At 40.4% G+C, this 12,894-nt stretch overlaps 1 protein-coding gene across 4 annotated transcripts in view; it reads right to left on the bottom strand.

The window, feature by feature from the left end:
• Window positions 1–1,757: 1,757 nt before the first annotated feature.
• ATP10D (ATPase phospholipid transporting 10D (putative)) overlaps window positions 1,758–12,894 on the bottom strand; it is a 108,772-nt gene continuing 97,635 nt past the window's right edge. For 3 of the 4 annotated variants that reach the window (XM_047090820.1, XM_047090822.1, XM_047090823.1), the window contains 3 exons: window positions 12,528–12,632; window positions 8,453–8,640; window positions 1,758–4,397 (listed from right to left, as the gene is read on the bottom strand). In XM_047090820.1, the coding sequence (XP_046946776.1) occupies window positions 4,067–4,397; window positions 8,453–8,640; window positions 12,528–12,632 (624 nt within the window). In that variant the 3' untranslated portion in view covers window positions 1,758–4,066. The remainder of the gene's footprint in view (window positions 4,398–8,452; window positions 8,641–12,527; window positions 12,633–12,894) is intronic. The other variant, XR_006964262.1, reaches the window with a different exon arrangement.

The raw sequence follows: 12,894 nt of genomic DNA, 5'->3' as shown, positions 1-12,894 counted from the left end.
TCAGAGACTTTTGCCAGCTACATTCAAAGAAAATGGCCTTTTTGACTGTGGAGTGCTTCCCGCAGAGAGCTGAACAGAAGCACTTTCCGTGGACCGGGATGCTCGGCAGTGCACTGCAAATTTTCATGTTTGTTTTGGTCTAATTTTATTCCGTTTTTTTTTCAACTTTAGTTTTCTCTTGTTTCAAGTTTAATGAAGTCTTTAAAAAAAAAAAAAACCCAAAAACAAAGAAAAGCAGATTTTGTTCTCTTGCCAGGCCTAACCTTGACCTTAGCACAAAATTTATCAGCCCTGGAATATGACAGGTGCTAGGGGAGCAGGTTATGGAAAATTCTCTTTCAGTCACAAAGAGGACCTTGAGATCCAGGATGACTAATCTTTGCCGGTTTTTGTTTCTTGAGCACAGTGGCAAATTGCAATATTAATGCTGGAGACTTGCTTTTGATTTATTAAAAAGCCAGGATAATTTACAAGCTTAAATGATTTACTGGTACTCTTCTCAACTTTGCATAATTCTGAGAACCTATGACGGACAGATATAAAAGACAAGTAGCATCCACTGCGGTAGCTGAAATGGAAGGACATTTTGAACACAAAGTTCTTCAGACATCAACATTAGCACTCCCATAGAGGACTGCACGCTCAGAACTCAAATCAAGGATGTTGCTTTATAGAAAAGTCTCCACAAAAGCTTCTCCAGAGCTGGGGTTTGTTCATTGTGTATCGGCTGACTGAGATTTTAACAACTAGAAGCATATTCGTGGAAAACATTTTGTTTTGCCTGTGTGACAATGAATGGAGATTAAAGCTTGCCAAAGGAGAACTCGCTTTAGACTGGAGAGATTCAATTTTGGAAGAGGAAAATTAAATTGCACCCGACCTCCAATTCCATATTTTCCAATTGTCCTGTGTTCACCCATAACAATAGAGTCGCAGAACCGCATCTCAAAGCACGGTGAAAGTTTGCCTGGAGTACCACATTTTGTCCTTGAAACATGTTTCATATCTGGTGTTGTTGCCATTTCCTCCTGTTGATGATTAAAACAAAATTTTTTTACTGCTTTTAAGCACTAGGCCACTTTATGCACATCAATCTCTCCCCACTAAAAAGCTCCAAAATATAGATTTTCACACGGAAGTAATTTAGTTAGGCGTTCATTTTGCAACATCCAAATGCCTTTTGAGCAAGTAGTGTTCCCTACTAACCTTCACCAGCAAGCAACCCGGACTGCCTCAGCAGAGACACTACCTGCTATTTTATACATGTATTTTTGTACTCTTTTCTATGTGCCCACATATTTCAGTTTCAAAAAGTTGTCTTGACACGTTCCATGTTATTCCTCTCCTATTCTCTAGTTTGTGTGAACCTACTCAGAATGTGAAATCCAGCAACGGAATTGCAGTCACAATTGTATGAAAGTTTAAGAACATTATGTCAGTTTTGTTATAGTTGTAGGTACATACTTAATGTAATAACTTTTAGCCTTGCTCAACTTCTGTTCAGTCAAGTGTACCTGTTGTACTTATTTTCAATAACCTGCAATACAAATAAAGTGGTACAATCCTTTTTTTTTTTTTTATTGGACATAGAACATGGATGGAAAGTCCCAGGAAACTGTGTCTCCCACCATAATTGTTGGCCCCAGCCGCCTACCAACCCGAATTTACCTGTCTTGGACTCCCTCTCACAGGAACGTGCTCTTTTATTTTAGGTAACGGATGGCTTTTTGAAGTGAAAGGTTGCTAATAGTCTCAGGTTACTTCAGTGTCCAAAGAAAACTTTAATCCTGGAAGAGTGCAAGGATCTTTCATGTCTACAGAGTACATTTTGGGAGCCTGGAATAATTCTTTTATAAATCTTTTGGGATAAAATTATACCTCAAAATATACATTATTAACCATTTTTTTCTGGCTATAAAGAACAATGATCCCTCAAATTTGGGAAAATATATTGAACACCAAAATGCAATAACTTTGTGTAAAGGTTACTCACTTGTAAATGAGGCCTGTTAAGGGCTTGATATGGATCCCAAATCTTTTTTTTGCCTGAGGGCTAGCTGTGTGACAGAATCCTGAATTTTTCAGAAACTAAAAGATACAATACAGTTTAGCACCCAGTAATACATTTTTATAGTAAAACATCTGAATAATTATATTACATAGTTTTACATATGTCTGGTACATTTAATTTGTGCCTAACTTATGAAAAAACCCTCAAGTTCCAGACCTCTTGGGATTTTAGAATTGTGGATAAGAGATTGCGGACACGTAACATGAACGCTCGAGTTTCTTCTACTCTTATGTACGGATACTTGACATCTGGAAACTTAACTTTTTTTCTTAGTCTTCTTGGCTTATTCTTTTCTCTTTACATTCTAACCCTTTATTTATATTCAGAGAATGAATGCCAGCTGCTATGACATTACTGATTTTTCCATATAAGAAAAGGTCACTACAATACTCTGGTAAAAGGTGTGCTTTAAGAGCTTCCTTCTAAGCTCAGGTAACAATTACTATTAGGTTCAGTGGTATCTACAGGAATGATGACAGTTTTTTGTACAAACTATTTATTAAACAATTTAAAAAAAATCTTTAAGAAAGCAGAAAGCAACCTCTAATATCATGTGGGATTTTGAAAGTTCTAGAAATCAGTCTGTATAAAAGACTATTTGTAGTAGCATCAGACAGTTATAAAAAAAAAAATGTCAGACCAGGAAAGTAGGTATCAGGAAAAGATCAAGCCCTGAGAATAACAGATTAATAGTCATAAGACCTTGATACAGACAGAGAACATCAGCATGGAGATTTCAGGAAGGAGATTCTGGGTGACTAGTGGCTGACAATGTTCAGATGAATAGATACTGAATTTTAAAAAGATCTCAACAAGAATAGATGGTCTTATAATACCTGGGCTTACTTGGTAAACTAGACTTTGTTCCAACTAAAGCCAGCATACATGATTTGCAACAGCAAGTAACTTGCTATGGACATTCCTGTCCTAAAATGTATTTAAAAAATGAAGTTTTCTAAGAACCTCATGAAATCCTTCTGAGAACCACCTGTATCAGTCCCAATTCACAGTAAATCACTTTTAAAAGTTGTAACACCAGAGAATTTGTAGGATTCTGTAAGGACCATGAACCCTCAAATGGTCTCTGAAAGACTGTTTTGAAATTGATTGTCTCATTTTGATCAGGCTTTTGATTGTAAGTTTTAGAATACAAGAAGTTGCCAAATAGGCTAGAGACTCAGCTGATTCTGTCTGCCCCTACCTATGGTCTGTGTCCCAACTGACAACAGCTGCATAGAGGCAGACCTCATAAAAGGTTGTCTTTTGACTGAAAGCTGAGAGAGAAACACATTCCTACGGAACCCTGGCATCCCTCTGCCCTTTCCCAATGAAGACTCCCCCTCAAGAGAACACTGACATGAGCAGAAAGATATGCCTAACATCTGCAGGCGACCAAAGGCATCTTCCTGCATGAAATAAGCTACTAATAATCACTAACTCCATTTCAAATAGTATAGCTATTACCCTATTTTAGGTACACTGTCATTAGAAGGTTCTTTGAATTTTTTTTCTGGAAGTGAACCATTTATATGTAACATTTTTTTCTCTTTGGAGTTCTAACTGATCTGAAAACTACTTTTTCTTCATTTAAAACAATTCAGATTGGAGTCTGCTCATTGAAAACACTTCCCTGGAATTGGAGATCTTCCAATTAAATAAATACATCTCAAAGGAATCCCTTAAGAATGTCTGCACTTGTAAGACAATAAAAGAGCTTTTACAAAGTCCAAAAAGTTTCATAAAAGCATTTGATTCTGAATTAAGTATTTCACTTCCCTAAACTCTGTTCAGGTCACACTCCAAGTCCTTTTACAAATGTATCTACAAACATACGATAAAGGTCATCACATTGGCTTTTCCAAGCACGGTAGAATGAATGTTCATGTCCCTTAGGGAAAAATCCATTTCATTCTTGATAGAGGTGCCTCTTCAAGGTCCCTCTTCCAAATCTGAGGGAATACTTGCAACTCCAAGGAGGCTACAATGCTTTTTTTTTTAACCCTTTGGGGGCCCAGCCATCCCTGAGGCCTTGGTTTCACAGTAGTCTGAGTCCAAAGCAGTTTCATGGACAGAGAAGTCTCCCTGGTCAACAGGATGAGAAGGTGCTGACATCATTGCAAAGCTGTCAGCAGGGCCAGACTTAGCTCTTTTCTCTGACTTGGAGTCTGAGTGGTCAGCATTCTTGGGTGTCACTTGGCCCATCTTTCCAGCCTCTGCCCACTTCTTGAGAGCTTTAGTCCTCTCCTCTGGAGTCAGTCTGTCAAAGTGCTTCGCCCTTAGAACTGGAGATGGAAATAGGGATCCCTGAAGAACTCGGTATACAAACCTAGGTTACAAAAAGCACCACAGAGTTACATTCACCTCAAATGTAGCACAGGGACACAAAAAATACTCACCAATTAGAAAAAGTAAAAGGGTCTGGTGCCCATTTGTCTTCCTGAGGTAAAAGGAAAAGATAAGCAAACTACAAAATGGAGGCAGTAACAATATTAAATAAGTTGATATTTGTAAAGCACTTGGAAAACAGTGAGTGCCCTAAAAGTGCTTGTCAAATCAATAAAAAAAATAAAATCTTAGCAGGAGAGGTGCCGACACTGCTAGATCATAGGCTGTTAGATAAGTTAATACATGGAAAGCAGACAGAGTGTCGGCACATAGTAAGCATTCAAAAAATGCTAGCTCTTAGTTTCCCGTGAGTACTATGACACATTGCTACAAACTTGTCCCTTTCAGTCCAAGCTGGCAGTGTTTATGCTGGTACAGGATTCTCATAAACCTTGTGGGTCTCCAATATATATGTCATGCAGAGTTACGCCGTTAATTGAGGGTCCTCCACAGATCTTTCCTACATAACCCCATCTCCTTTCCTGGTGGCTGTCAAGATGGATGAAGGGATCCAGAAGTCACAGACCTGATCTCTTCAGCACCAGCAAAAGGTTGTCCGGCCACACTGTTCCCCTTTTCTCTAGAGCATATTCCCCAAAGCCAATCTCTTAATTGTAACAACTTTTAGAATCCGGATAGGCTGAGAATTTTCTAAATCTAGCTTCTCTGGGTTTACCAGGCCTTCCCTCAGTCTATTTTCTCTCACATTTTACTCAAAGCAGCATGCAGAAACCAGGCCAAATCTTCAACACTAAATATCCAAGTTCATAGTTCATCAATTCTGTTTTCCACATAACAGAACACACTTTGGGTACGTTTTCTGCCACTACATTGCAAAGATCCCCTTCCCTCAAACTTCCAATACCATGTTCCTCATTTCTTTCTAACTCCTCACCAGTGCCTTTAACACCCACATTTCTAGGAACATTCTGTTTAAGACCGTCTATGTATTTTCTAAGATGATATGGTTTTTTCAACCCGTGCTTCTCACTTGCTTCTGAATCCCCACCAGCAGGAACTTTAATGTCCCTGATCATCTACAGTCTGTTTAAAGAAGTCTAGCATTTTTCTATCAGGTACCTCTAAATTCTTCCAGTCTCTGCCCATTCTCCAGTTTCCAAGCCACCTTCACATGTTTAGGTATTTGTGATAGCAACACCCATCTTCCCCATATCAAAGTCTGTTAGTTTCCTAGGGCCGTTGTAACAAATTACCATCAACTTGATGGCTTAGAACGACCAAACTTTATTCCCACAGTTCTGAAGGCCAAGAGTTTTTGTTTTTGTTTTTGTTTTTGTTTTTTTTTAAGTTTATTTATTTTGAAAGAGAGAGCACAACTGGGGAGGGCAGAGACAGAGGGAGAGAGAATCCCAAGTAGGCTTCGTGCTGTCAGCACTGAGCCTGACTCAGGGCTCAAATTCATGAACCATGAGATCCTGACCTGAGCCAAAATCAAAAGTTGGATGCTTAACCTACTGAGCCACCCATGTACCCGCTGGAGGCCAAAAATTCTGGCATTAGTTCACTGAACCAAAATCTAGGTGGAGGAAAGGCCATGCAACTTATAAAGGTTCTAGAGGGGAATCCAGTCCTTGTCTCTTCCAGCTTCTGATAAGTGCTGGCATTCCTTAGCCTGTAGCCAAGGAATCTCTGCCACTCTGGCTGGAGTGCTTTCTCATAACTGCTTGTGTCAAATTGTCCTCTGCCTCTCTCTCATAAGGATACTTACGATTGCATTTAGGGCCCACCCAGATAATACAGGATAATCTCCCCATCTCAGTATCCTTAATCACATCTGCATAAGCAAAACACTCAACATTCACAGGTTCCAGGGATTAGGGCATGGGTATATTTTAGGGGTCACTTTTTTCAGCCTACCACAACAATGTCAGATAGAATTGTACTCTTTCTTAGTGGTACAATTGGGAGGATTTTTCTTTTCAGGCTATAGCTTTTTAGGAATTATGTCTTCATAAATTCTACAAGCTCATCTTGTTAGTTTTTATTCTATTTATTTATTTTTTCATTTTAGTTTTGTTTTGTTTCTTCTTTTATTTATTTATATGAAATTTATTGTCAAATTGGTTTCCATACAACACCCAGTGCTCATCCCAACAGGTGCCTTCCTCAATGGCCATCACCCACTTTCCCCTCTCCCGCACCCCCCCCATCGACCCTCAGTTTATTCTCAGCATTTAAGAGTCTCTTATGGTTTGCCTCCTTCCCTCTTTGTAACTTTTCCCTCCCTTCCCCTCCCCATAGTTCTCTGTTAAGTCTCTCAGGATCCACATATGAGTGAAAACATATGGTATCTTTCTCTGCCTGACTTATTTCACTTAGCATAACACTCTCCAGTTCCATCCACGTTGCTACAAATGGCCAGATTTCATTCTTTATCATTGCCAAGTAGTATTCCACTGTACATATAAACCACATCTTCTTTATGGACAGTTGATGGACATTTAGGCTCTTTCCATAATTTGGCTATTGTTGAAAGTGCTGCTATATACATTGGGGTACAAGCGCCCCTCTGCATCAGCACTCCTGTATCCCTTGGGTAAATTCCTAGCAGTGCTATTGCTGGGTTATAGGGTAGATCTATTTATCATTTTTTGAGGAAACTCCACACTGTTTTCCAGAGTGGCTGTACCAGTTTGCGTTCCCACCAACAGTGCACCTGGCGCCGGTCAGAGTGGCTAAAATGAACAGATCAGGAGACTATAGATGCTGGAGAGGATGTGAAGAAATGGGAACCCTCTTGCACTGTTGGTGGGAATCACCTTGTTAGTTTTTGATCTGAAAGCTGGTAATCACAGTGAGTAGCATGGAAGCATCTCAGTTGAGCAGTAATACTGTCAAGTACACAATCGTAAACACCATAGAAGGACTCAAGAGGGTTTTTCTTACACATTTCTAGAAGGAACGCCCATCAGTAACAGAGTTTGTGCTCATGCTGTCTTACATTGGTGTTACAAACTGGGGGTGGCCAACTTTCTTCCGCCGAGCCAGATAGTAGTATTTCAGGCTTTGCAAGCCAGACGGTCTCTGTTGGAACTACTGGAATCTGCTATTGTAGTGCGAAATCAGCCATAGATAACTCATAAATAAGTATGTCTATGTTCCAACGAAACTTTATTTACTTTTAAAAACAGGCAGCGGGTCAGATTTGGCCTGGGAGTCAGTTTGTCAGCTCTCTTAAAGAATCATCTGAAATCACCATTTGACTCTCACACCATGTTTACAAAGGTAGAACAACTATTTGGCAAAGTGTTTCCAGCTAAACAGATAAATTTTATAAAAATATAAAGAGAAAGAGCTATAGATTAAAAACCCACGTATACTTCTTAGCCAGTTCCATCACGTACAATATTAGAAATTCCACTTAAACTAAAATGGGAAAGGTAACTGAACTCAGATTAAGTTTTCAGCAGTTATAGGCTGTAGAAAGACCAATGCTGTCCCTCAGTATGCATTCTCCCCTTTTTCCTTTTAGAAACACTCAGATTTTAGCCACTAGTTAAGGGGATATGAGCAACTTCTGGGTCACTTCTGCATCAAAAAAAAAAAAAAAAAAAAAGGAAGAAGAAGAAAGCTGCTGGCACTCCATTTTCTCTCTTTCTCCCTCCTGCAGGCAGGGAGGTGGATGGGCTGAGGGTGAGCCACCTTCAATCATGGAGATAAGGGCAACACCCGTGGGGGTTGGCAGAACAAAAGGACAGACAAAAGGATCCTCATATAACATTGTGGGTGAAGCTGCCCCATCTTCGGGGACTGTCAACCAGTCAGAATTTTCCACGAGAGAGAGACCTATCCCTTCCAGTTCGCTTAAACCATATTTGTTCTCTGGTAAAGGAGCTAACACACCAATGTTTTAACTAGTACACAGGCTGACCTCTCCACTAGTAAACAGGATGGTCTGCCATCCATTCTCAGCAGTTGCCTGAAGAATTCTCAGCCTGTGATCTCACTTACTCTCTTGATGATAAGACACCATACCTGGGCAGAAGGGCGACGCAGGCTGCGAGGACACAAACCAAGTAGAACACTGGATCCAGCATGTGCTCCTGCATGATCCAGTGGGGGTTGGATGGTGGGTTGCAAGTCACACACATGGCTCCAAACGCCAGGGCAAAGAGGAAATAAGACAAGACACTACCAACGATGACCAGCATGTGGATCCAGGTCTGCAAGACATGAAAAGCGGGGGAAATTGGAACACTCTCTCACTGACAGGGTTTTGCACCCCGATGCACTCTGTTCTGTTGAAGAGACGACATGTCTGAGCAATGAATAAACGTCACAAACCTTAGAGAACAAAACACAAAATACCAAAGAGATGAGAGCATCTTTCGTGAACAGTTCATATCACTGTTGAAATTCTGTAAAGCTAAGTCAAATGCCAACAGGTAGATTCTGATGCCTATTTTATATTGTCCACACACCATAAAGTGTCGCATTCTCGCTTTCTCTCTCTCTCTTTTTAATACAGTCACTAATTGGTCTGTTTCTTCATTAAGTTATACTTCAGTCCTCAAACTTTACCCATTCACAGGGCTGGCAGACATTACTGTTCCTCACCAATATTCGAATTTCTTCCCATCATAAGCACTTGGAAGGATTGCATTTCCTCATCCCCGTGAAATTAAGTATGGCCATATATCCTGCTTTAACCAATGAAATGTGAATGGAAGAGAGATGCAAAATGTCCAGGTTAGAGGCATGGAAGAGCTGGTGTGCAATTTCCCATGCGGTCTCCTTTCCTTCCATGTTGATCAAGAAGATCCCCCTCTTGGGGACAATTCCAGATGGTAAAGCTACAAGACATAGCCAGGGCACTCAGCCCCCCAATCAGAGAACAAGTACTCTAGAGCTATCTGGAACCTCAGCTGACTTTATATGAACAAGAAACAAATCTTTTTCTTCACACTGTAACCTAGCCACCTTTGTATCTGTGGATAGCTTGGAATTTTTCTTAATATATATATTTTTAAGTTTATTTATTTATTTTGAGAGAGAGAGTGAGAGTGGGGTAGAGGCAGAGACAGAGGGAGACAGAGAATCCCAAGCAGGCTCCGCCTCATCAGCACAGAGCCGACGCAGGGCTCAAACTCATGAACTGAGCCGAGGTCGGAGGCTTAACCCACTGAACCATCCAGGTGCCCCTCTTAGTATTTCCCTTAAACTGGCTTACTATTTAAGTAACTTCATTTCGAAAAACAAGTAGATGACTTCCTTAAATGCAATGTCGCCATTACGTATTATCGTAACTGCCGAGTCTACAGTCTGACCTTTGTTACAAAGGGAAATTGCCACAATGGGGTATTCAGTGTTATTAGTGCAGTGGATACTACCACCTAAGATCATAGTGTACACCATGGTGGAAAAGGTTATGCTTTTGCAGGGAAGCACTGCCTTCAGTAATATTTTCTAAGGCTATAATTTTCTCCTTTTCTCTCTTAATTCTGCAAAGTATTTCCCCAAGGTAGACATCTTCACACGCATCACAAAGACTGCTCATTTTGTGTAAAATGTACAAACTGCTCAGAAAATGTTGGCTACATCCTGATGGTCATCATGCCTCTAAGGCAATGATTTGTTATCTTTTGTCTTTCTTTCTCAGATGTCTTTCCTTCCCACTGAACGCTACTGCCTGAATTTTTTTCCCTAAGGATGTGCGTTTGGCAAGTGAGACAGCAACTTGATGGTTGGCACGTTTACAGAAGTTGATACAGTTAGAGTCAAGAGACACTGGGTGAAAACAGGGAGGTGGGGGGTGACAATGGGATGAGGGTGCTTCACACCCTCCCAATGGCTGACTCTTACTGACAAGGGACCTCTGAGGCTGTGAGCTCTAGCGTCCCCTGGCATGAGAAAAAAGTTTAATGATGCGTCCTATAAAGGACACTATTTGCTATATAAATAGCAAACACTGTTTTTCTTGGCGCCTGGCTTTCACTTTCTTCCTTCTCAGCCCGACATTGTGCACAGTCTTGGCACGATATCCCTCCTCTAGCCAAAGTCTAGGACTGAAGCTAAGGAAACAGAATTCTGTCACCAGGGACTAAACTTGGAGCACAGTGAGGCAAGAGCAGAAAGAAAATGACTATAGCCAATTCAGAGCAGAGCAATCTTGTCCGTTAGTTTGTTTCCTGGATGTCTGGAGCCACTCTCGTTTCTCAGGATGGTTTGGTTTGATTTTATCATCGTTCTTCAGTATATTTTTAATAACTTTTCTATTTGCTCAGGTTGCTGTTCATAACCAGTGAACCCAAACGGACACACTTGATCCATTAGATCCTTTGAAACGCTAATAAATGCTAGAACCTATGACAATCCCTTGGGTAGTAACTAAGAGTGCCTACAAAATTGTTTAAAAATGAAATCAAATAGATACTAAAACAATGCCAAATATTTTAGTTCTAGAATTCCCTTTAGTCTCCCTACCTGGTATTTTCAGATATTAACCTTTTACTACACTTTGGGCTTGTACAGTTTGATTATAGAAGGTTGTAAGCAAAGGAAGTTATGGCAGAAATATTCAGCTCTACTTTAGAATTTATTATAAATAATTTTACAATATAACTGCACATAACATTTCAACTATAGCCTCATTCAGCTATTCCTGTGTGAAATGCATTCACTACCAGGGTGGTAAAAACACTCTAAATACTGGTTAGTCATTTAATTATTTGTTTATCCATTCAAATATTTTTAAGCATCTACGATGTGCCAGTCTTGTCCTAGATTCTGGTATACAGTGGTCAACAAAATAAATATGAACTCTGTCCTCACAGAGATTATAGTTTAAGGCAGAAGGTAAACATGAATCAGACAATCACGTAACTGCTGAATAATAAGAAATTATTATTAGGGTGATGGATAAAAGCAAACGGATGGCATGAGACAATGGATGGTTAGGGAAGGGCCCCTGGGGAAAGCAGCATTTTTGCTGAGACCCAAAATAATATTTGAGCTGGGAAAAGTGTGGGGAACCAAGGGAATAAGAATACTCCCCTCAGGAGGTATGGTGAATGCTAAGGACCCGATAAGGTAAGGAGCTCACTGTATCGGAGCCACTGAAAAGGGACAGTGTGTTTCCAGTGGAAATGTGATTGGAGAGAAAAGGAGAGGTATCACTGCATGAAGTCTTGTAGGCCATCTTAGGGCTTTTCAATTTTATTCCAAGTACAGTAGGAAATCACTGAAGGGTTTTACCCAAAGGACAGCAACAAGACATGGTTTGTGTTTCAAAAGGATGATTCTGGTTGTTTTGCAGAGGACGGCTAGAGGAGTCAAGAGTAGAGGTTGGTGGGAAGACTAAGGAGGCTGTACAATAGTCCAGGAAGAGATGATAGTGGCTTAGACTATAGCAAAGATGATGCCAACGGAAATGAGGAACTGGCATCAATAATCACAGAGGCAGTTTATTCTTCAGAGTTGGGTAGAATGTTCACCTGCAAAGGAAGGTTTATAACCAAGCTCTCATGATCTGAATCCTACACGTTAGCTTTGCTGCAGAGAGCTACAGTGCAATCATTTTGATGAAGAGACCTAACTTTATCATTAAGTCAGCAAATAAGATAAAAAAGACCTAGATTTAAATGAACAGTAAAAATTCTGGAGGGAAGATAATATGTTCCTGTATCATGAGAAATTTTGTTGTGATAAAATCATCACTTACTAAAGTCAGTATACCAGGATTATGGCACAACCCCTCTTTTTAGTTGAGTTGCAAGACATCAGCAATATCTAATAATGTTGGCCATCTTGAAGAGTATTGGCCATCAATTATTTCTCCAGCCGGATTCACGCCTCTATGAACCATCCATCATGGCTACCACCAAGGGGACCAGGTAGGTATCTTCCACTTTCCCTGGCTATACATCGAGCTCAACATAATGGCACTCAACAGTCAACAAGAGTAGCCATGAATCACCCCTCTTATTGGGAATCATTACTCTTGTTAACATGTGTCTTCTAGGCATGAAGGGTTTAAGTAGGGTCACTGCTAATAGAAGACACTTCCCCAAGCACAGTTTCAGCCCAATTCAGAGGCAGGAAAACCACTCACCAAACTGTTGCTTTCAATCACCAGGTGGAGGATAATGATGAACAGAGCAGCTGTGTTCAGGGGGTTTCCAAATGCAAAGATGTCAATGTCTGAGCCCTGGTAGGTCTACAAAAAGGACAACAGGCGGTGATGCAGGAGAGTTGTCACATTCAGTGGTGTGAATACCATTCCTTTATTGTACAGCTCAACTGTGGATGGGTCCCTTCTTCAACAATGGGTCATTTAGGATAAACTCGAACATTTCCAGAAGAGAGAGACTGACTCTTAGCTAGGCCGTCTAATCTCTGAACTTTTCAGTTGGAATGCCTCTTTATCCTGAGTCATAATTCATCCTCCCAGAACCTTGTACTTACTCTCCCAGCTCTTT

This window comes from Lynx rufus, unplaced genomic scaffold (assembly GCF_022079265.1).
Source record: "Lynx rufus isolate CCGP_SWC_20201006 ecotype Redwood Valley unplaced genomic scaffold, mLynRuf1.p SCAF_3, whole genome shotgun sequence".
Taxonomy (NCBI): domain Eukaryota; kingdom Metazoa; phylum Chordata; class Mammalia; order Carnivora; family Felidae; genus Lynx; species Lynx rufus.
The sequence above is the reverse complement of the archived record's forward strand: the minus strand, read 5'-3'. Positions and strand labels throughout refer to the sequence as shown.